Source organism: Carettochelys insculpta, chromosome 4 (assembly GCF_033958435.1).
Source record: "Carettochelys insculpta isolate YL-2023 chromosome 4, ASM3395843v1, whole genome shotgun sequence".
Classification (NCBI taxonomy): Eukaryota; Metazoa; Chordata; order Testudines; family Carettochelyidae; genus Carettochelys; species Carettochelys insculpta.
The window spans coordinates 67,143,216-67,167,697 of NC_134140.1; the positions used below are offsets into that span (position 1 = coordinate 67,143,216).

At 53.0% G+C, this 24,482-nt stretch overlaps 1 protein-coding gene and 1 long non-coding RNA gene across 2 annotated transcripts in view; both read left to right on the forward strand.

The window, feature by feature from the left end:
- The first annotated feature begins 17 nt into the window (after positions 1-17).
- On the forward strand, positions 18-2,644 carry HAND2 (heart and neural crest derivatives expressed 2). The gene is made up of 2 exons (XM_074993012.1): positions 18-578; positions 1,977-2,644. The coding sequence occupies exons 1-2, from the start codon at positions 45-47 to the stop codon at positions 2,073-2,075; spliced, it is 633 nt and encodes a 210-aa protein (XP_074849113.1). The 5' UTR covers positions 18-44; the 3' UTR covers positions 2,076-2,644.
- A 6,609-nt stretch (positions 2,645-9,253) lies between these two features.
- Positions 9,254-24,482, forward strand: part of LOC142012559 (uncharacterized) — a 54,499-nt gene continuing 39,270 nt past the window's right edge. The window contains exon 1 of the long non-coding RNA XR_012645395.1: positions 9,254-9,993. This is a non-coding gene — a long non-coding RNA (uncharacterized LOC142012559). The remainder of the gene's footprint in view (positions 9,994-24,482) is intronic.

The following is a 24,482-nucleotide window of genomic DNA, read 5'->3' on the forward strand; positions in this document are numbered from 1 at the left end:
GGGGGACAGGCTTTGGCGGGGGTGGGGGGCGCTCGGGCTCGGGGATGAGTTTGGTGGGGGGCTTCCCCCACCACCCCGTGGTGCACCATGAGGGCTACCCCTTCGCCGCCGCCGCCAGCCGCTGCGGCCACGAGGAGAACCCCTACTTCCACGGCTGGCTCATCAGCAGCCACCCCGAGATGTCGCCCCCCGACTACAGCATGGCCCTGTCCTACAGCCCCGAGTACGCCAGCGGGGCGCCGGGCCTCGAACACGCCCACTACGGCGGGGGGCCGCCGGGCAGCGGCCCGCCGGGGCTCGGGGGGCCGCGGCCGGTGAAGCGGCGGGGCACGGCCAACCGCAAGGAGCGGCGCCGGACTCAGAGCATCAACAGCGCCTTCGCGGAGCTGCGGGAGTGCATCCCCAACGTGCCCGCCGACACCAAGCTCTCCAAGATCAAGACCCTCCGCCTGGCCACCAGCTACATCGCCTACCTCATGGACCTGCTGGCCAAGGACGAGCAGAACGGGGAGGCGGAGGCCTTCAAGGCGGAGATCAAGAAGACGGACGTGAAGGAGGAGAAGCGGAAGAAGGAGCTGGTCAGTGCGGCTGCGGGGCAGGGCGCGGGGCGGGGGGCCAGCGCATCCCGCCTGGGGGGAGGCTGAGGGCTCGGGCCGGCCCCAGGGAGCGGCGTGTTTGGGGGGAGGGCCAGGTGGGCGCGTGAATGGAGAGGCCACCGCGCCCGCGGCCTCCGGATCGGGCCGGGCCGCTGGCGCGGAGACGCGCCTCGGAGCAGGGCGAAGCCAGCCGGGGGGTTCGGTGAGCATTGGAACGCCGCGGCGGCGGCCGCGGGGCCGGGAGAGCTCGAACGTGACAGAGCCCGCCGCCAAGCCGGCTGGAGGGGCAGATCGCAGCGACACCAGGGCCTTGGGGGTCTTATTTTACACCCGCCCCCCGCGTCCTCTTCACAAATACAAGGCGCCGCCTTGCAACTCCCCATCCTAACTCTGTCCGGCACCCGGGCCGCCTGTCCCCACGCAAGCCGCGACCTGCTCGCACCAAACCCCCGGCTCCCGGGGCAGGCACGTGGCACTTGAGCTCAGCCGCAGCACGGCTGCCCAGCTTTAAGCCACCGTGCACCGCCGCACGGTAGTTTACGGTAGATATTTTTTTTTATTCGACTGTGATTTGTGCTTTTTGTTTGAGCTCAAGCCGCTTGTTGCGGGGGGTTAGTTGTCGGCGAAGGCCCGCCTGTTTGCTCGGGCAAACTTCCCACCGATTTCAGTGGGAAAGGGCAGACTCGGGCCTCCTGTGAATAGAGGTGTATTCCCTTCTCCGGGGGGTTATTTAGTAGGAGGCTGACATTCTCTGGAATGTTTATCATTGACCTGTTTGTAATTCGGGTCACATGTAACACACTAACCCCCCCCCCGTGTGTGTGTGTGTGTGTGTCTCATGTGTAAGAGATGAGATACAAATATAACGCGTACTGGAAATAAAAGACGCGATCCTCAGATCTGATCGGCGAGGAGCGTTTAACCTTTAAGAAGCCCGCCGTGAAAAGCGGGCAGTGATTATTCTGCCGGGTGCTCTGTGTGGGCTTTGCAACTCGAAGGAGCTTTGCTTAGGCTTGGAAGCGAACCTCTGGGTGCCCTGGGGCTTTGCCACCCTCGCCAGCAGGGCCCGGGGGCCGTTTTGCAAAGCGCGAACGGTGTAAACTGGTGTTAGGTTAAAAAAACAAACCAAAACCCCTGGAGCTTTGTCGGAAAAGCCGGTGGGAAAAGGCGTTTGCTGGCCAAACTTGTAGCTGAAAGCCTGTCCCGTGGCTTGGGGGCCTGCTTGGGAGCCTACCGAGATCTTCGTAGATTTCTATTTCCAGCTTTAGATTTCCCTCTTCCGAGGGGGAAGAAGCACGTACTTCTCCGGTGAAGGGGGGATAACTTCTAAACGTCTGCTTGGTTTCTCCCTCTCTCTCCTTTATCGCGCTGTCTTCCCAGAGTGAGATCTTGAAAAGCACGGTTAGCAGCAACGACAAGAAAACCAAAGGCAGGACTGGCTGGCCGCAGCACGTCTGGGCTTTGGAGCTCAAGCAGTGAGCGCGGCAAGAGAGAAGGACTCGAGGAAATCGCCGCCTCATTCGCGAGATTTGAGCTGAGGACTTTTTGTATGTGGAATGATCCAGTTTATTTATGTGCAATTCTCCCCCCCTCACCCCCCCCCACCATGTGGATATTCGAAGGGAAAAAAAAAAGCATTCCATATTTTAATATGAAGAGGAAACTCCGGCTTGGTAAGGGGTCATGTCTCAAACGCTTTGTGAATGTTGTTTCTCTGGCTGTATTGAACACACGGGGAAAAAAAAGTCGAAAAGAGAGAAGGTAAAAGACTCCCTGGCATTAGTGTATATGTGAAGTGTATCTTTAATCCGTGGCCTCTTGGATATAAATATTCATGGGATTAGAAATTTCTATTGCAACAGTCGCCTTGATATGACTCTGGTGAATTTGTTGTGGTCGTTCAGTATTTGAAAATGTTTTCAACAGCTATGTGCACTTCCGTCCTTACCGGGGAGAAAAGTGGAGTTTAATTAATATTGAAGGTGTAAACGTTGTAAGTATTCAATAAACCACTGTGTGCGTTTTTTTTTAAAAAATCTTTTTTTATATTTTATACCTCAGATTTTTTAAATCACAACGTTTGTTATAGTTTTCGTAATATTTAAGATATTCGGAAGTAAACTAAATTATACATTTTGCCTGTAAGTTTATTTTTAAAAAAAAGTCACCGAGTAAGAAGAGGGGAAAGGATCTCGCCAGCGGTGCGCGTGTTAAACCGGGCCTGGGGGTGCATACAGTGAATATAATTCATTGTGGTAGTGTTTCTCAGGCATGAGATTTGATGCTGAGGGGAAAGGGCGATATGCGCAAACTTTGACCAGATCAGAAGTAAGGACTGATCTGTATATTTTCCTAAGAAAGACAAAATTCCTGGATTACCACGAGCCAATCACCTGAAATAAAATATTAGGGGTTTGATTGTCTAAAAGTGGAGGGGGGGCGGTATGTGTGTGTGTGTGAATTGATTAAATCTTGGCGCCTATTTCCTCCAACCAGAGCTAGTTATTTGTTTTCCCGAGGTGACTGCGGGCCGAGCCCAGAACGGGAAAGATGTTGCAGGGGCTCCTAGAGAGAAAACTATAACCTTCATTGCGGCCTCCTGAGTGGGCTGGGCCTGGGCCGGCAAAAACTGAGAGCTTTGCTAGAAGTGATTATGTAACAGGTAATTTTACGTCAAGAAAGAAATAGTGAACAAGGCAAGGGATTTGGGAAGGAAAAATTAAGATTTATAATGAGGTGCCGTGAACTTCACATTAACGTTGTGGTTCCCAAAATTCTCCTGGGCCGCACGTTTCCAATCTGCTCCAGTGAGCACATTTTTTATCCTCTCCAGGCTCGCAACCGCCTGCGATTTGGCCCCTTTACTTGAAATAAGTAAAACTGCGTGTCCCCCCCGCCCCAGCCCTGTCTCCCGGGCTGTGTAGCCGACCAGTTTTAAAACCACCCTCTTTGTCCAAGGCCCCCGCTTGAAACTGACTAACCACGTCGCCGGTCGGACCAAACCCCACGTGGAGTGCGCTGGAACGTTCTGAGGACGGGGCTTACACCCAGAAATTCGGCCTTGCAAGCTGTTAAAACTTTGGAAAAGCGGCTTACCTAAGGAAGCTTTCCGGCATTGGGGAGAGGGGTTTCGATCTGTGCTATAAACCTCCGTTGAATTTTTGTGGCCTCAGGCTGCCGGCGCGAATAACCTACATCAATCCGGCTCTCTTACAAGATTCAGGGGCGTGTAGCTGCTCTTTTTCCTTTATGGTGCTGCCTAATTAAGTGGCTTGGGGCCAGCTCTGACAATAAGAGTAGGTAGATGTGCAATTGCCCATAAAAAGATAAGCCAGCCCTTCCACGGGTTGCCAGCCTACTCGGACAATAGGAAGGTTGAAGGGTTAGAACAACGAGGCAAAAGTGATGTGCCCTTTCTGCCTTCGGGTCAGGCAGCCTGGGTTTGTGTTTGGGCGCAGGGCTGAGTTTACAGACACTTGCCTTTGTTTATAGCTCTTCGAGAGAAGTGTCTCCCTTTTGTTTTCCTTTCCGTCCCTGCTAGCTTCCCAGCTGACAGTGGAAGATCTCCCGCCGCTCCAGCGGTGGTTGACGTCGCTAATGCAGCCAAGGTAGGTAAAGGCTCCCATGGTGCAGCTATGGAAAAGGGAGGCAGCTCGAGATGCCGCTAATTACAAACGCCAGTTGAGAGAGATGCAGCGGCTGCAAATACCCGGTTGTTCTTAACGATCGACTGAAGCCTCCTCCCCATTGGCCGTGTGTTTATGGACCAGTCTGATGTGGGGTCCTCAAGCACAGGCCAATCCTTCAGACACAGGGGTCTAAGGCAGGCTTGCTGCACGAGGCACCAATGCAAACGGGCTTTAATTTATTTTTCCCTTTGTGGTGTGTCCCTTTTCCTTCCAGCGTCCTGCCGGCCTGCAATCTCTGCCCGGTTACATCCGCCCGATGGTCCAGCGCCTGTCCCGCGGATGCAGGAGGCCCCTGTGAAGACAGCCGCCTTTTGGAAGAATAAACGCTCCCTTTGCGTTTCATTTCTCAAACTGGCTGCACCCTCGGCCCCGCTAACAGGGACCTGGTTTAATTGCTTAGGAAGGAGGATGTTGCCATTTTCTCCGGAGCAATCATTGCCGGAGCTAAATCACAAGAGCCCTAGACAGGCCGGAGCCGACAAAAATGCCGGGTTTGACGTTAAAAGCTAAGCGGGCAAAGCAGGGCGGTGGAAGGTAAATTGATGGAAGATTGGGATGTCAGAGAGCCCCGGCCCCACATCTCAGAGAGGAGCCGGGCGGCTGATAACGGTCTGAAGGGCGAACCAGAAGCGCTCCCACCGCGCCAGGGCCGGGTCCCTGGGAAAGGGCTTGCAAAGAAGCTGGATCTAGGTTCTTAAGGTCATTACTAAGCATATGTGCCTCCTCATATATTCCACGTCTGCCCTCCCTGATAACTTACCCAGTGACACGGGCTGTTTGCTGATAGAAAGGCACTTCAGAACAGATGGTCCGGGGGGAATCCGTGTGCTGCCGCTACTTACAATCGCTAAGCCTTTCCCCGCGATACTAATCGGAGAGGAAACGCTAATGAACCAGGGAGAGAGGTGTACAGCCAAGCTGTGTAATTGGGCAGTGCTATACTAAAGGGTTTGCCCCCTTTTTCTGTAGGCGGGCAGTCTTTTAAGTCTCTCCCGGGCCGTTTTTAGATAATACCTCTCTGCTGATCGTTTGTTCGGGGAAATGAATTCTAAATGTTATCTGTATCTCCTCTGCCTGCAGGAAAAAAAATCCCAACCATATCACTTTTTTTTTCCTGTAAGAGGAGCACCAGAAAGACCTTTAAAGTTGTCTCACGCTCCACAGCCTACCCACGGGAGTAAGAGTCTTTTCTCCGCAGTAGTCCCACCGAATTCATTTAGGTGATTAAGGGTTTCTGGGAGGTAATTGTAATGTAAAATAACGCGGAGGTAGACCGCTAGTGATTCTTAAATTTCAAGGTAAAAGCGAGGAATCTCTGCCGAGCTGGGTGGGAATGCTCAAGGGCTCGCATTCTGCTCTGGTGCACCAGCGGAACTGCGAACTTACTCCGGATTTAAAAATCCCGGATTCTGTGTTCGCTAAGGTCGGTAGCAAAATTTTCATTGATTTGGGTATGAGCCCCGCGAGCCCTTTTGGGGGTGTAAGTGGGAGCAGAATGTTTGTTCTTGTGATTCAGATCATAACCCGAGGATGGGTGGAGGCCCAGTTTGTGTTTTATAAGAATAAATATCCTGAAAGCTTGAGTGTTCCGGTGACATTGACACAGGGGGCTGGGGGGGTTTCAAATGTAGGAAGGAGAAAGGGATTTCTGCGTTAACAGTACGCATATTAGCAGGGTTGCTAGATCTGCTCTCTCCGTACCATAGCGCGTTACACAGTGATTCCTGAACTTTATCCCGAGGTGACACTTTTCATGTTTCTCGCAGCACATGGGGTTTTCATGGGCCCGAACACCTACGCCCTCTAATATTCAAATCGGTTTGGAAACTCTGGAAAGAGGCCCTCTGTGAGGCTGTTCGGATGTAATAATCCCGAGCCTGGATTGTAAAGGGGAAGCGGGTTGATTTAAGTAGCAGATAGGGTAGAGGGAGGCTTCGGGTATTATGTGCCGGCATGAAGAAGATAGTTGCTACCGTCCTTCTGGGAGCCCTGATTGTCTTTTTTGGGTTGTTTTCTGAGCACCCCACGCTGTTCGCCTTCCCTATAATCCGTGTTTTCCTGGGGGAAGAAAAAGGATAGAATATAAGTAACCGCGTTTTCACCGCTCAGCCCGCAGTGCCCTGCCCGCGAGGAGATAATTCTGTTAATTCAACAGTTTCCAAGAGGTGTAAGAGCCGGGGCCCTTCGGCAAAGCTGGGAGACCCCGGTCTCCCGACAGATGTCAACGCGCAAGACACCCGCATCGCTGGTCCAGCCGCCAAGGGCCGGCTCTCGGAGGGCGCTGCATCATTTTAACACACAGCATGTTATCTTTTGCGCCTGGAACCCCATTTTAAATCTTTCCACCTCCACCGCCGTGGGGGGAAAAAACCCCTTCATTAAGTGATGGAAAGGAAACGAATCCCACATTTCTGCAACTATAATCCACTCTGCAATAACTAGGGCTTATCATTCTTTTTGCAGGCTATGAAATATGTCGCCCTTCAAAACCCGCTCCAACCTTTTCCATTTCTAATTGGCCAATTACCGCTCAGCTGTTTCAGCTCGCACAGTAGAACGGAGATTAAAGCCTGGTTGTTATCTGAATTACATATTCACATAAATTCTGCGCCGCCTTTGGATGCGAACGGCCTGTTGCTTTCTGGGAAGTCGCTGGGACCTTTTCTCTCCCCCCCCCCCCCCATGAGGGATGATGTTTCCCCCCCATTTTCCCCCAGGAAATTTTGCTGCTTTGATGCTCAGATTGTAGAGCACTGATTACAAATTTATGCCCAGGCACCGTATACGTCTTTATATCGGCTATTAGAGACATCTGGGAGTGATTACAGGCCGCCCTCCCCCAGGGCTGCTCCCTCTATCTTGCAGCAAGGGGCTGAAGACATGCTGACGTCAGATCAGACGGCTAGGAGCCATCCTGCTCTGGAGTTGGGTGCAATCATCAGCGTGTCTTCCAAACTCCATCTCCCTCCAGCCCGCCAGCTGGAATGCGGATGCAAAGGGAGGGGGGGTTAAAAAGAAATCGGTATTTTTAGCTCCGAGGTTTTTTGCTTCTTGGGGGGTTTTCCAGCCAGAGCTGGTTGCTTGGCTTGATTGCCACCCTCAGACACGGAGGGGGATAACCCAGAGCATTCCCCCTTGCAAAGGCTCCCACGAGCGGGGGAGTCGTTCTCCGTTTGCATTGCTCTCTTCCAAAGTCAACACCCGCTACGCAGCTTTCCACCTTGTGCCTCGGCTGGAACCAAGTCCTAAAGCCGAGTGCACGTTTTACTTTCCAGGAATCTGTGGGTGGGAGGGTGGGTGTGAAGCTTTGCCCCTGCCCCTTCCCTCCCCCCCGCGCAAAACCGCTGCCCAACGTGCAGTCGGGTTTACAAACGATCGGGCGAGCCGGATTGCAAAACAGAACGAGGGCAGCCCAACGAGTTTCCTCGCTCAGCTCACGCCGGCGCTCCTGGCAAGGAGATTACTTTGCACCTGTTATTAAGCGCTAATGAATCGCATTACGCCCGGAGGGGTGAGCATCTCAGGAGAATTGCCAGCTTGCCTAGCGGTGCATGGGCATGCATGCAGGATGCAAGGGCCCACGTTGTGGGAATCGGTTATATTATTTTCCCTTGTAACTGTACACGTTGTACGTGGCATTGGCCGGGAGAAACAGGCAAAAAGCGTCACCACAACACAACTTGGGCCAGTGGCGTCCCTTCCCCACACTTCAGTCTGCATTACCAGGCGCTTGTGAAACTAGATTTCCAGCAACTCCGTTATCGGAGGCAGAGGCGGGGGTTGAAAAGGGCTGCTCCGGTCTCTAAAGGCGAGAGATAATGGTAGCCATTAGGGCGGGGGGGAGATATCACCAGAGGAGCCCCTGAAAGGTGACCGGCCCCTATTTCTAGCGTCCTTCCAGCAAAGGACACGGCCTTTTACCGAACCTCTCTAGAGTCCGCAAAGGGAAAGCAACGATTCGCTGTCCCCCCCAGTGAAAAGGCTGCGCTGGGCCTTTGGCTCGCTGCCCCATCCACAGCCAGAACACGCCGCTTTGGGGTTGGGGCAACACGGAAAAGAAAGAAGGGGGGGAGCCCCGAAACCTGGACGGAAGTGGGAGTAAATCCCAGGCCAGAGCTGTGCCAGAGAGCTCTGTAACTGCCATAGCCCTTGCGCAAGGCACAAGTTCTCCATATGACGGCTTCCAGAGCCCTGCTCTGTGGGGACAGAAACATCCTCCCCATGGAGGAGTACCTGAACCGTGGGTTAAATCCTGCCCGCCTGGAAGCGGAGCTGCTAATGGCAGCTCTGTGGACGCATGAGGGCGACAGGCGGCCTGGGGAAGGCGAGGAGGCCTGGTCCTGTATGCTGCTCGCGGCAAAGGAAGAAAGAAACCCCAGAAGCCCTCCCAGTCGACAGAGGACTGGGGCTGAGGTTTGTGGCCCTTCAATAATACAACCCGCACTGCTTCGCCGAGGCCGGCAATGGCCCATTAGTGAGGCAACGCTGCCGTGAGTCTGCATTTCCAACCTGTTTCTTTGCTCCTCGTGGATGGGGCGTGAAGGGGGACTCCCTCTGCAGCCCGGAGTAGCTGCAAAACGGACAGCCGGGTTTTAATACAGAGCACAAGATTCTCGCGTTCCGTCCAGGCCCATTGAATAAACCTGCGGAGGTGACGGCATCCTCGAGCCTCCGCTAGGGGGCGACGCTGTTTCTCCGTCGCACGTTGCTATTGGCTAACAGCGTGCCGGCGGCTGAACACGAAACAATATAGGCGTCCGCAGACCCGCAGCGGGTCCCAAACTGCAGTAAAATACAGGAGGAGCAGGAGCTTTTTAAAAAAGTAAAACCCTATGCAAATCAAACCCGCATCAGGCTCGCTTGGCCTGGCGAGCCACGCGTCCTCTGGACCGCCTGTTCTCCTTCCGGGGGGACGCAGCGTCTGGGCAGAAAGAGAGCAGCCCGCCTGGGCGCTTAGCTGAATAAAATCCAGTGGCGGGGGGGGGGGTGTCCATCGGTGCGGGCATGGAAATGAGCTTTTCCGAGCCAGCTGGCAGGCCTGGCCTTGCCCGGCCTTCATAGGGCTCCAAAGGCTGGTTTCCATCGAGGCGCGCGGTAGTGCCTCAAGCCACAACCGTCTCCGAAGCTGTTCATGAAAGGCATCCCGGGGGCTCTCCCGGAGCCCACCCTTGCCTTGCGGGCCGTTGCACGCTCAGGCTAGGCCATCGCCCTGGCCCTTACCCTTCTTGGGTAGCCGCGCGGGTGCAAACGGCTCCGAAGCGGGGCTTGAGGTCGGGACCGCAGGGATTTGTCCCCCTTTTGGCCACGGGGCGTGATGCAGGCCCCTGGGCCCCCTCTGCCTGAGGAGGGGTTTGGGGGAGTGCAGGAGATCACGGCTGTGCCCTGCGGTGCTGTCAGCTGTGACAGATCCCAGACGCGGCCGCTACTGTATGGCAGATTGAGTTTCTCGGCAGAAAACTCTCTCCCTCCCTCCCGCCTCAGCGGCTTCAAAAACCTTCTCCAGATACTGCGGGTCACTCCGGCTGCGCCGGGAAAAGTTGACCGAAAGTTTTCCTTTCGCTTCGGCTCTCTGGTGCTCCTCTCGGGGGGGGCGGCTCCCTCCGGGGCCAGCTGGGGGCCGCCCGCAGCAGCCCCGGGAGAGCCACCAGCCCCGCTGCTCTGCGGAGGGGGCACCCTGGCGGGCGGGGAGAAGGACACAGGACCCGCAGGTAAGTGCAGCGACCCTCCGGGCAGGGCCGAGCGGGCTCGGCGCGCGGGAGGCTGCGGGCTCGCGCCGCTGATTTCCCGGGGGACGCCACAGCTGGCGGGGATCCGGAGCCCCCGCGCGTGGCTTCGCCGCCGAAAGGCGCCCGCGGAGCAGGCCGAGGAGGCCTGGCCTGGGCGAGCTGCGGAGAGGGCGCCGCACGCCCCCGGACCCCGCTTTCCCTGGCAAGGCGGCACAGGAGGGGCGGCGGAAGGGGGTCCGGCCGCGGGGAGCTGGGATCCAGCGTGCGGGGCCAGATCGACCGCTCCCTCCCTTCCTCCCTCCCCGCGTGCTCCGAGGTGCCCGCGCGAGCCCGGCTGTGACTCCGCAGCCCGACGCCGGCCGGTAACATGGCTAGCGCCCGGCCCGGCCCGGCCCGCGCGGGTTTGCTTGCGGGGCGGCGCTTTCAAAGGGGCGCCGGAGTTACCTGCTAGGGAGCGCAAGCGGGGCCGTCCCCGGGCGGCTCTGCGCGGCGGGCAGGTCGCCGAGAGCTGCGGTTTCCTGGCTCGCCCGGCTCCGGCGGGGAGAGTTAACAAAAGCCAGACGGAGCTGGCAGCACGTGAGCGCCGCGGCGGCGGCCAGACACCCCCGGCCCAGGCGCTTCCTGGGCGCGGGCCTGGCAGATCACGCTGGTTTGCAGCAAAGCGGCTTCCTAGGTGCCGGGAAGACACAGCAGCAGGCTGGGGCCGGGCGGACGATTGCAGGGCGCTCTCCCGGCGGCGCGATTGCCCGAGGCTGGGCTGACCTCGGCGCTGTCGCTTTCGAGGCCGAGTGAGGGCGCCTTGCCGCAGACACCAGCGGCCTTTGGCGCTCTCTCGGGCTGACTCCCCATCCTGGCAGGAAAACGTATTTCATGGGTACGGGGCCGCTTTGTTGTAGGACTTCGGGATTCCCCCCGCCCCCAACGGAAAAATATACCCAGGCGCCAATGTCTTATATTTAATCTATTGGGTACAAACGTGGTTTGGTGTCTGCAAAACCGGCCATCGGCGTCTCTCTCTTCATTCTGCCCCCTTATTAGCTCCTGATAAACAACGGCTAAATAGAGGTTGTGAAACCCCCTTTCTTCAAAAAGCACAGCTGCCCAGTTAGCCATCTACCAGGGGCTTTTCCGCCGCGCAGCGCTTGGAGGGGAGGAATGTATTTTTAATTCACCTATTTGCCTCTCGTAAAAAGTTCCCACTACATTGAGTTTCGGTGGTTCTTTCCCCTGGTGAATTGAAAGGCTTCATGTCAACCCCCCACCAAACCGCTTCCCTTTAAAAAAAATGGTTCTTGCCTTTAGCAGGAGTATAATTGCGACCCTGCCTGATCCAGAGAGCCTCCTGTTGGGAGCAGTTAGCTGTGGTTGCATTAGGACTGAGGACCTCCCAAGTGGCTTTGGCCTGGGTGTCATAGGAACGGACTCTGCACATTGTCCGTTCGCTCTCATCAAAGTCCCAGGCAGTATGGAGCCAGCAGTTCTGTGTGTCGACGTTTTGTGGCTTGGAAAAATAGTAAACATTTTTTTTCCCCCGAGCCATCCATCCAGCAGCGCGGCGGCCTTCCTAGGATCCAGCAACTTAACCAACTTTTTCATAACTTTAGGGATGTGGAATGATTTACATTTCCGGCTGGTCTGTCAATGTGACAGGAATTTACAGTGTGATAAAAACACGTTTACAACAACAGATCATGTTCAGGTAGTACCTTACCAAGCGAAAGATTTTAAGAGTACGCAGAAAATGAATCTCTGTGGTGCACTTTTGCAGTACGGCTTCCTTCAGGAACGACTAGATTTAAATGGAAAATTAGCGAAGTAAACAAGGGCAGAAGAAAGTATATGAAATCAACAGGGAACTTTTGTTTATGCTATGCATATGATATCTACATGCACATATATTATATTTCTCTGAGGCTTTGACCAAATTTATCTTATGAGTCTAGTGTAACCGGACCAAATCTCGTCTCGCTTTGTTGAAAGGACCGGTTTAGATAGGGCTAAACTGAAAAGTAAAACAGGCGTAATTTGGTCCTGGATCGCCTGCATTTAAATATTTTTATTCAATAACTAATTTCTGCTTTGGATTCTAAAATCGAGTAATTACCTTGGCGTATAGGAAAGGGAAGTTCGTGTTACTCGGATTTAATCTAATTAAGCGGATATGGTCTGTTTTGCAAAATAGTCAGGATAACACAGTTAGCAACTCTATAAGACGTTCTGTTCTGTTTTCACCACCGCGTGTGCATTATTTTTATTGGCGTAGTTTGCGTTGAAAAGCACAGGATGAATTTGGAAACTTGTATACGACATCCCCGTTCCACATAGACAGTATAAAAGTTGTGTAAATTAAAATTATGTGGATGTGGTATGCAATTCAAGAACGAAATCATTACAAGCTTTTTTTAAAGGAACAAACCTCCCGCCTCTTCTAAGTTATTAGTAGCCATTTTTACCTGAATAATATTTTGTCGAAATGATGTTGAAATCTAAACCTTGAAGTTTTCTGGTTTGCATTTATACAGATCAATAATGTAGCTTAGTGATCACAATTTATCTTTCGAACTCTTTAAAGATATGCCATTATCTTCTGTAGCTATACACAGACCCCTCTCTCTCTCTCTCTCTGTCTCTCACACACACAAAGATAAATATAAATGAACACGCACACTCCTCCGTTCATGTATTATTGGCCGAAGGAAATATACCCAAAGGAGAAAAGAATGCATGTAACTGTGAGGCATGAAGAACACGGGTGCATTTTTTAAAGGGATATATGATGGCTAAGTATGTTAGGATGAACACCCCGGCTCCGTTTAGCTCTATAATAGCCCTGTTATTTTTACTAAACGATCAGGACTGGCTCTAAGTGACCTCTAATGATTTAAGACCATTTTCTATCATTCCATGAGAAAAAATACACAAGTCATTGAGAATAATTGGTAAAAAGTATGAGCTAGTGAACATTTTATCTTTATTTAGAAGACATGTCGTTTGCAGGATCACCTCGGTTTTCATCCACTGATGTAAGAGAGGAATTCTAACAGCATATTCTTCAAGAGAGCACGACAGCTCTAGAAATTCATCAGTCCTTTAAAACAGAAAAAAGAAAAAAGACCACTTCTCTTTCCATTTCTGTTAGGCCAATGTGCATGTTCTGTCATTTTCTGTAATAAATCCGAATCCTAAATTCGACACACTTAATATCACTATTGGGAAAATAAAAAGTCTTAAACTTCTTTCATTGGCTGTGTGTGTGTGTGTGCGTGAGAGAGAGGGAGGTGTACAAAAAGGAGTGTATAAATATTCATGTGCATAGCTATGCCCTGTCTATATTATTATATATATAATGTAGCACAAAAACGAGCAGTCCTGTAGCGCCTTAAAGAATAACAGTTTTATTTATTAGGCAACGAGTTTGCAAGTTTAAGTTTTAGCTGCTACAGGACTGCTTAGTTGGGTTTTTTGGTCTTTATTTTTTGATCTTTTTTGCTTGTTTTTGTTTTGTGAAGATACAGACGAACACGGCTTCCACCTGAGACTATATATAATGTATGTTATACACACTTCAAACAGTATATATACTGTATACAGTGTGTGTTATGTATACACTATAGATATATGCACTATACTATCTATAGATATACTATACTATGCTACAGATATCCCTACATATTTTGAAATTCCAAGAGTTCTGCACAGAAAAGTAAATAGCTGTTAATGTGTTTTTTGTTTTGTTTGTTTGCTTCTTTGTTTGCGTCTAAGAAAAAGCTTACACCTGGACATTTGGACTCAAGGTAATCAAAACACCTGATTTTACTGGGAGAAGCATAAAACGATCCCAATAGAAAAAATTAAAGCTCCCTAAAACATTCCTAAAATAGTCTTTGTGTATGGTATGCGGCTTATGCAGAATTCACGCTGGTGAAGTGTAGTATACATGTTTTATCAAAAAGCATTTGGATGACATGGATAACTGATTCACTGTTTGCCCCTGTGAACCAGTCAGGTCACTCCAAGCTACTGCAGATAAAGCGTTAAACCACATAACATCACCATGTATTCTTTATACGTTGTTCAAGGGGATCCTAAAAATGTTGCAAATATATTTTTATCACTTGGTCCTTATTTAAAAAAAATACAAAAATCAGGTGCTGTAGTTACCCGGCCTCAAATGGTAGGTGACTCAGAGAGAGCCATAAAAATCTCTTTCGAAAAACACAACAAAACCAAAGCTGTTGTACTGTGATTTTCTATACACAGCAAAAGTCTGAACCTTCTCAAGCTGAAAGTAAGGGCTGAGTGCGACCGTTGGGGAAGATAGGGCTCTCTCTTTTCAAAAGGCCAAAAGATCACATTTCTAGCCCTGCAGAGTTATGTGTGATCATGTACAGTAAAGCTGTCACAAGTGCAGGATTTAGCAAATCTCAGTCTGGGCCTCGGGTTTAATATTTGTTTATGTGTATGTGAGAGAGAGAGAGAGAGGGAAGGGGAAAACATTTCTCTGCCAGGATTTATTTTTAATGCAGTAATTTGACGCTACTTAGGGTTTGGAATGTTAAAATAAAGCCCGTGGATTAATAAGAAAGGCACAGGTGAGATAACCAAAGACCCTCGATATCACATGAGTTTTTGGTGTATGGCTAGTTAGATAACGTTAATATTTAGGTAGCGGTAACACCTCGAGAAACTGCTGAGGGAGACACGGTACATATATGTAGGCAATGGCATAGTTTGTGATAGCCATTTATCCACATGACATATAGCTATGCCAAAGATGCGTGAGAAATGTAACTTATCATACGATTTTGCAATCCGTTCTGTGAATCACACTACTGTTGTAAGTGTATGATATTAAATTAGAACATAAATTATACCCCTCATGTAACGGGATAATCCCAGCTTCTCCATACACAAAAATACCACAATTCAAAGGGTAGCTATAGATACATACACCGCATTTCAAACACACCCAGAGACGTGTGATGAAGTTGAATTCCTCACGGATCTTTGACCAACTTGCAGGTTAGCTGCCCGTTAATCCTTCTAACATTCCAGCCTTCTGAGCAGTTCCACACAGATGCGATTTAAAAAGCAAAGCCCCTGCCCCTAAAACTGTTCCTTCCTCCTTTCCTCCCACACATGAAATTCGCTCTCAAGAAATGTACGGGTCCAAGTGACCCACTTTAAAGTCCAGGAGTCTGCATGGATAGAAGTGGGAGTTTTGTAGAGTCCGGAAGAAGAGAATACTAACTAATTAATATCTGCTTCTAGCCAGGGAAGTTCCGAAGATATCTCACTTCAGAAATCATGGCATTTTTATATGTACAAAGCCATTCCATGGCGTTTGAAGAGGTTTTACATTGTTATTGATTCTACTGGTTGTAGTTCCCTTGAACTCTGTGCAGTTGCGTTCAAGATAAGGGATTTTGGCGTTTGCAAAGAAAAAAAGAACTAAGAGCGTTCCTAGAACACCTTTTTAACTCTACACTTTTTTAAATAGTGATATAATCCCTTATATCCATAGATTTGTAATGAGCCACAATAATTACACAGGTTGCTAATTCTGTAATTTAATTATCGTATTGATAAAATGTATCTCACCATGCAAACACATTTTGAAGGTGGCTTGTCTGACTTCGTGTGCAGAAACTGTTTTATAGATAAATCACTCTGTATGTGTATTTAAACTATATATTTTAGATTACATATTAAACAATGAAGTGTTTATGTAAGGTTGTGATGATGATGATGATGACAATAATAATAATAATAATAATAATAATAATAATAATAATAATAATAATAAATGTATGTTGTAAAACATTTAGCCAACAAAAATAATTAACTTACTGGAGACTTCGAAATAAAGTTTCGTGCTAATTCGATCTAGTGTAAAGCATTTTTGAAGGTACTGATGTCTAAAAAGTGTAGCAATATTTCACCCTGTAGTATCAGTGTTTTCTTTAAAAAAAATGGAAAGTGAGGCTTTTAAGCTCCTGAGCAGGAAAGGTGTTTAAAGCTTTTACATTTCTCTTGGTTTTTCACACACTTAAAAAAGTTGCTCGATTATTTTATTAAATTTGATCATATATTAAACCTAGATTTTCCTAAGGAGAATTCGGACACCTGTTCTATACCTCCCAAACAGGAAGGCATAATACAGATGCTTTCTACGACACAGCTGTGCGTTTCAAAACCCATAGTCAGATAAAAAGCAACGGATTAATTATAACGGGTAAAAGCAAAGGTTGGGAATCCATTCTTGATTTTTGTTTGAACGTGTTAAGGACTCGGTCCTACACGCCATACCCAAGCATGAAGGGAATTTGGCGATTTCGGTGGGTTTATGGATAGATCAGTCCCTTTAAGAAATTGTGGTCTTCTCTTAAAATTAATCCAGTCGATGGAGACTGATGTCTTACTTTTTTTGCTTCACTTACAGGGACTGGCAAGAGAGACAATGAAAAGGATAAAGAAACAGTGCGAGACATTTAGAAGGGTTACGACTCTAATTAAGATCATTTGTCAGTTATTTATGATTTTTAAAAAAATGTGTATTGTTAGCCTGGATCCAATACACAGCTCTCTTGGTCTAGTTTTCAAAGAGTTTTACCTGAAGAATATACTAAATGTCCGCCGCGAATGCTGTGTATCGATCTGCTTTTACACACTTCCCTTAATAACTAGTGACCAATTGCCCTCTGTGGATCACGGTAATCTCGTGGGATAGATCTGAGCCAATATGTCAGGAGTCCTTGCTCGGGAGGTGTGGCAAGGGTAGCAGTTATGTTTCGGCCGCTCAGTGAGATGAAGACAGGAAAATACCGGTAACAATGCTATGATGGGGGGCGGGGGTGGAGAAAATAGTGTAGGGGAGAGAGTGCTTTTGTTTTGCTTTGTTTGCTACGCCAAACTGGCCCAGTCCAAGTAGGGAACTAGCGGGTCCCGACTCCCCCTGCCCCCAGCGCCTCCTTCCAGGCAGAAAGCGTGTCTGCCTTCAGAGGGGCTTTGTAAAACTCCCCTGTCCCGCTTCAGCGCTGGGAGCGGGCTGCCCTGCCGTGCGCTCGGCGCCACCCGGGTCAGGAATGGCTGCGTGGGGCGGGGGGGGGGGGGCGGCGCTTAGGCATTTGCGGCCCCGGGGTTTTGGAAACTCGTAAAGGAACCCAGCAAGAAAACTCGCCCCGGGTGCGGGCCGCGGCGTCGCGTTGCATCGGCAGCTCCAGCCCCGGCCACCCTCGTGGGAGCGCTGCACGCCGGGCAAGTAGGCGCTTCGGAGGGGAACTCGGAGAGGTTCGGACCACCCGTGCGCACACGCCCTTGTGATTGAGCGGCTCCGTTGCTCACACCGAGGGGTCTCGGCGGGGGAAGGTTCGCACGAGCAGGGCCGGAGCGCTCTCCCTCCAGTTGCAGTGCCTGTAGGCCGCGCTAGGACATCCAGTGGCAATGAACCCTCCTCTTAGCAGAGCTGCTTTGCGGCTAAGTTTGGCCTCTGGGCTGGAGCCTGCGCCAAGCCCGTTAAACGGGACTAGTTGAGGTTGGAGCGGGGCCGCGCTCAGGGCCCCTTCCTTTGCCTGGTTTTATTCTCGGGAGCTTGACTGGGGGCCGAAACGGGCCGGGCCTTGGAGGCCTGCAGCCTTGGCTCCCTCTCTGCCTTTAATACTTGGGAGGGGGACAGGGGCTTGTGCCTTGCTGCGAAACATCACCCACGCGTGTCTGAGGCTCGCGCGCAGCCACAGCTTCGCTTCCCGGGCGGCCAGCCGGGAGCCAGGCCGTGCGCCAAAGGGGTTGAGGACCAGGGGGATCTCTCCGGGTCCCTGCCTAGCTTCGGGCGGAGGAGCGCAACCTCCTGCGGCGCTCACATCTCAACGAGCTGGAAGGGACCTCGGGAGGACATCCAGCCCAGCCCCCGGCCCTCTCGGCAAGGCCACGCACCGTCCTCTTATTTCTAAAGCTATTTCGCCCTGAATGGGCCCCTCAGGGATTGAGCTCCCCGCCCTGGGGTGAGCCGGCCAGTGCCGCCCACACTCAAGCTAAGAGGGGAAGAGCCCGTGTTGCCTGACTGCAACCCGAGCGGCGGATGCGCCGGCGAGGAAGACTTCCCTCGGGAAACGCTGCCTCAGGGGGCCCGGGGCGCCCTTGGTAGCCCGCCAGCCTCTCCCGGCTCAGCCAGGTAGCACGTGCTGAACGCGGAAGCCCGCGGGTGCCTGCGCTTTTTAAATGCCTGCAGACACCACAGCGACACCAGCGTCCTTCAGCACAGCCCCCCGGAGGGGCACTGAGGCGGTGGCCTGCTCTACACTAGGGCTCAAAGGCAATCCCAGAGAGCAATTCGAGCTGCTAGTGGAGTAGTTCGAACCCAGGTGTGTATGTATATAAGTATCAGAAGGGACTTTCTTCCCTGGTGTCGATCAGGCTTCTCCTGGCAAGGCCAAGGTCCCTTACTCACGCAACAGCTTGAGGTCAACAGAGGAGCCCAGAGAGACTGATTTTGCCCCAGCTTCACACAGTTCGGAGTGGATCCCTAGGAGATGGGCTGTGGCGCACAGACTCCCACCCTAGCGACAGTTACACTAGGGCGGTCTGTCCGCAGAAGTCACTGGGGGAAGAGATTTCCTAACCAAACTTTTGCGGACAGAGCGCAGCCACGCACAAAGCCCATCCACCGAGGGCTCCTCTCTGTCGACACGTCAGCCAGACTGCCCGGCTGCGCCCTCCTCCAAACAGGCCCCCAGAAGCACAGCAGACCAGGCTGCCCATTGTTGTGGAGAGAAGCCCCCAGAGCATCCAGGCAACATTTTGCCCACAAAAGCAGCCTTATGCCCCCTAGCTGAGAGGTAAAACACTGCCCCGGAAGGTGCTGAGTTTTGTCGACAAAACGCATGTTGTGGGCGGACGTTCCACCAGCTTTGTCGACAAAACTGCAGGGGTGTTGGCGCAACTTGCTGGTGTACGCTCAGCCCTTCAGCATAGACACACCCTATGGCAGCGTTATTTCCAACCAACGTTGCGGTGCAGAGGTACCCTCGTGCCACTGCCTCTCCCTTGTCTAAAATGCGGGGGATATAACCACTTCCCTTCACCCCCTGACCCCCAAGCCCCTCTTCCATGGAGCTGCTTGGGAAACGGGCGGGCGCACACGTGGGCCACCCTTAAGCTGGTGACTCTTTCCCGTCCGAGCTGCTGGCTGATGCGCGTCTCATTCCGCCTTGGCGGCCCGCGCTTAGGCTGGCGCTCTCAGAGCCCCACGGACACAGTTGCTCCCCACAGCTGTGGCTCTCGCCTGGCTGTTTCCCTTTCCCTGGCCCGAGACCTGCTCCTAACCGAGCTTGTTGTGCTCCCTGCTCAGCGTGGGGATGTGGGGCGCCGGGCTTGCGGGATGGGGCAGCATCCGCAAGGCTGGCCCGGAGGAGAAAGCCACAACCGAAGGACGAGACACTCCCTGGGCACCCACCAGCGACTGGGGTGGCGTTTTGTCGCCCTCCACTGCTTGATTTGCTTGGAACTCGGGGGCCTCCAGTCCCCTGAGCCGGCTGAATGGCTCAGCAGGCAGCCGGGGAGGGGAAGCAGCGTTATTTCCCAACATAGGGCTCCTCAGTGTGGTCACATGTTGGCCATCCCCCTTGCCTGGTTTTATGGGCCTCCACTGGTGGTGTTTTAATGGGCTGGGTCAGTGAGAGCGATGCGAGCGAGGTTAGTAGCAGTAAGTAACCTCATTCATCGGGCGATCGTGGCCGGGCTTTGGAAGAAGGTTGCTTCCCACGCCACGCGGTTCTGTGTCTCTGCCCACGGGCAATTATTTTTAACTGTAGCCGAGCAAGGGCCGGGCGTGGAAGGCTTTTCCTTTGTCGGAAGTGGGGCTCTCCAGCACAGGAAGGGGTTTAGCGCCGTGTCTGAGGCCGCTAAAGAAAGAGACAGGAGGCGGTGTGTTTTCATCACCTGGGCGCCCAGAGCTGCGCAGCTCTTGTGCGCATCTGGAGGGCATCTGGAAGAGCCAAAGCCGCGAAAGCGGGACCCTGGCGCGCGTTTCAATTCGGTGGGAAAGGACCGGGGATAGAAAGGAGATTTCTCTCGGAAAAGTTACTCCATGGATTTATTTCGACAAACCAACCGCAGCCAGACGGACCGTTGCGGGGGGAGGGGGGCGGGTAACAGCGCTTAGGAGCAAATGGAGGGCGTTAGTTGGTTACAAAGGGGGCCTTTTTCTTCGAGAGAAGGGACCAGGTAAGCACCGTTGGAGCCACTTCTGCTCTGTCGACACTGCTCAGTGCGTACCCCCGGCCTCTTCCAAAGGCTTCCAGAGCTAATGCATGGGTGTTACTTCCGGAGCCAGAGAGCAAGGGGCCCGCACAAGCTCTGGGAAGGAAGAGCCGAGCCCCTACCGCGCCTTACGGAGCCCCAGCGCGCTGCACCAGAGCGCCCATCCGACTGCAGGCCCGTTCGCCCGGCTGCAAGGGCTCCGACCCAGTTTCGTTTCAGGTGTCACCGCTCCGGGCCGGAGGCCATCAAAGAGAGGAGCAGGGAGGGCCCAGCGGCGTCCGCTCCGCAGCCGGCAAGCCGCTTCGGGCGGATTTTGGATGGCTGGACAGCCCGGACAGTGCCGCGTATCTCCCGCAGCTCCAGCGGGGCTCCCGGCCCAGGGCGAGCCGTCTGCGCCCAGCCACTCCGCGCAGGGTTCACTGGGGCGCCATCCGCTGCCCCCTTCCTGCTGGGCAAAGGAGGCCGGGGAACCTGCTCGGCCCCAGGATTGAGGCTCTTGGATCCGCGGCGAACCGCGCCGTTCATTGCCCTCCGGAGAGAGCGGCTCGGTGTCATTACACTTTATGGATTGTAATAATCACTCGGGCTGCCCAGCTCGGCGGCGCAGCTCTCTGGGTAACGAAGCCGGTGTTAATGGCTAATTAAATCCCATCATATTGGAAATCTTTGCCCGCTGGTTGGGCTGCTCTCACTGTGCAGCCGCGTGCGCTCCCCCCAATGCGACCCTCGCAGAGGCCAGGCCCGGCAGTGGCGGGGAGGGGTGAGTTTTTCTCGGTTAGCGGCCCCCCTTTGCCCGGTTGGGCCGGCGCTAAAGACCAACCGAGCCACAGGGCCAATGTGTGCCCAGAGTTACCTCCTCCAGATCTTAGGTGTAAACGCGCTTAGACGCTGGTTCAAAGCCGGGGGGGGGGGTTTCCACTCACCTCCACGGGCTCGGGGTCGGGTCCCCGCTGAATTGCCATCCAAAGGTAACGCGCAGCTTGCAAAGGGAGGGGCAGGCGACGGCCTTGGAAGCCCGGGGTGGGCGTTCAGCCACCTGGGGGCTTGGGGCAAAGAGATTTGAAACAAATCGGCCAGGGATGGTGCTTGGGCTTGCGGAGAAGGCAGGGGGGGCTGGAGGCCAGAACCTCTGGAGGTCCCTTCCAGTCCTATGAGGTACCTAAGGCAAGGACCAGCGACTCTTGGCAGGGCGCAGAGGGGTGACGGATGGGATGGGGGCGAGAGGGCAGAGAGCACGGATCGTGGGCCAAATGCCACTAACTCTTCCCGACCGAGTCACTCAGCGTCTTCAGCTTTGTGCAAGTGCCAGAGGGGTGGCCGAGTTAGCCTGGATCTTCACAAACAACAAGCTTTGTGGCCAGCGAATGACACCCCCAAGAGATGTGATTCCCTGCCAGGGAGGCGAGGCCAGGCCAGGCCAGGCTTGCAGAGGGTCTCCGTGCTTTAAAGAGCTCAGCCACAGAACTGTAGGGGACGGATTAATCACCCCCGCGGCCACGTCCTTTGCAAGCCCGTGGTTATTGCTGAACGCCCACAAAAATGCCTTCTCCGCTCGCCCTGCCTGAGGCCGTTTTACCGGCCTTGCAATGGAGACGAATGCGGCGGCGCTGCAAACCGATGCTCTATTTCCAATTATGCAGTGCCGTAACAGCACAAAACACCAGCCCCAATCCGAAAGACACGCTTGCCGGCCAGTGCAACGTGTCATTGGAGGGCTCAGCTGCAACCCCCACCAAATGTACAGCGCCGTGCGCGCGGGGGGGGGGTGTTTCCCTCTTAGAGCATTGGTCGTCCTGGGGTCTTGACTTCACTCAGCACCGGCCTTAGCGGTCCCCCATCTCTCCCTGGCTGGCAAAGCCGGTCAAGCTGAGTCAGGATCCCTGCGGGACTTTGCTTTGCACAGCTCGGGGTAGCTATCGAGCCCCAGGAGTTTTTCTGCTCCCAGTTCCCCGGCGTAAAACACAACGCGGCCCTCCGCTCCGGAGTCCTCCAAGCAGGGCAGCAACCGGGTTTAGCTGGCTGTTTGCTTCTTCCTAGCTATTCCCAGCAGCTGCTCGGGGTCACTAGCTCCGAGTGCCAGAGAGCGGGGCATGGTGTTTTTTTGACGGCGGCTCTCATTCAAGTCCCTGCAAGCTGGAGTTCAAGCTCCAGCATCGAGTGCAATGGAGGAGAAAGTTAAAAGGCCGCTTTGTCCAGCTTAATAACGCATGTAGAGGGGTCATTAGCGCAAGGACAGAGCCAGAGATATAGAGCTATTTCCTCCTGCTGTTTCCCAAGAGAGCAGGATTAATACAGTTCCTGATATTATACACACGAAATGTATTAATGTGTCTATCCCGCGATAGATAGATAGAGAGATAAATAGATAGAGAGGTTGCCTGCATATAACACCAGGACCTATATTGATAACTGCTCCCCTGGAAAAAAACTTAGGTTCTCGTCTGCCCGGCCCCCTTTCTCCCGAGGTGCGCAGTGTCCCTCCGAACCGTGCATGTTGCGAAGTTGTTTCCGGAACACATTAACGTTGGATTTCTCGCCTCCCCCCGGCCCCCACCAATTCCCTTCGCCGCCCCGGCCGAAGAGGATCACGCCCGCAGCTTTCTAGATCCCGCTGAGGATGATGGGAAACTCCTGCTCACTCGCGGGAGTCATTCCCCAGCGCTCCAACCGGCTCAGACTTCCCCTCCCCGCATAAAATCCTAGCGGGGAAATTAGCCCTTTCCGGCCAGCGGCGCGCCTTGCTATTGGCATTGTTGTACCTACCGTGGCCTTCAACCTCACCTGCCCCGCCCCCGGCGCAGGGCGTCCGCCTGCAAAGGGGGCGGGGGAGGCTGCAAGCTGCCTGGCTTGGAAAACCCCCTTCCCACACCCGGAGCTCAGACGCCTCTGTTTCTTCGCACCGGGGTGGGAGTTCACGCCTGGCAAAGCCGAACGCTTCCAGCCACCGGCCGGGAGAGCCGTGAGTCAGAGCCGCTTTCAGCCCGAGTCCTCCGCGCCGTGGGCTGGGGATGCGGGTCCTAGCCCGGGCGCCTGGGTCCAGCACTCAATCGCTTCGGCCGCTGGGAATTCCTCGGGTTCTTCCCGCTTCGCTTCACGCATCAGAGCTGCTGCTGTGCTCCCTTTCCGCTCTCAGAGCCGCATCGGTTTCAGGCTTCCGACGCCAGCCAGTGGGCGTTAAAAGGCGGGTCTGGGTCTGCAACGCGATAGCCCTCCTGCAGTCAGTACCGCGCGGCTGTGCCAGCAGCAGGCAGGGGGTAGACCCCTGGTGGGCTGGAGGTGTCAGCGTGTCTCTCTCTGTCCTGGACAGAGGCCGATCCAAGGAGATTTGGTGGCAACAAACAGAGCGAGGGAAGAGATCTAGAGTCATTGCGGCTGGTTCTCTGAAAACCCCCACTCCGTGTGCGCAGCTGCAGTCAAAAAGCAACTGGAATTTTAGGGGTCATTTTTCAAAAGGATAGAGAACAAGAGGGAGAATATCTGACTGCATCCTTGTAAATCCAGGGTGGCCCACACCTAGCATGCTGCATGCAGATGTGGGCACCTCCTCTCAAAAAAAGATATCTCGGCACTGGAAAAGAAATGAGGAAAAGGCAACAAAAAGGATTAGGGGTTTGGAACCGTAGCCGAGAGGGGAGAGATGAAAAAGACGGGGGCTCGTCAGCTTTGAAGAGACGAAGGGGAGATATGATGGGGGTCTATAAAATCATGACTGGCGTTGAAAAAGTAAATAGGGAAAAGTTATTAGCTTGTTTCCATAACCCAAGAACTGGGGAGCACCAAATGGATTTAAGAGATAGCAGGTTTAAAAACCAACCAAGGGAACTACATCTTCAAATAAGGCACAGCCAACTTGTGGAACTCCTTGCCAGAGGACATAGTGAAGAACAGGACTTTAACAGGCTTCAAAAAGAACTAGTAAACTACTTGAAGGCTAGGTCTGTCGATAGGTATTAGCCAGGAAGGGTAAGAATGTTGTCCCTGGCCTCTAAAAGTGATGCATTTCTTTTGCTTTGTTTTGTAGAGTGGAGACTAACACAGCAAACTCTCTGTTCCTAGCCTCTGTTGGGCAGAAGCTGGGAATGGGCTAGAGGGGCTGGATCGCTTGATGATTACCTGCTCCGTTCATTCCTGTGGGTGCTTGTGGTCGGCCACTGTGGGGGCACAGCATGCTGGGCTAGATGGACCTTTGGTCTGGCCTTTCTTAAGTTCTCACG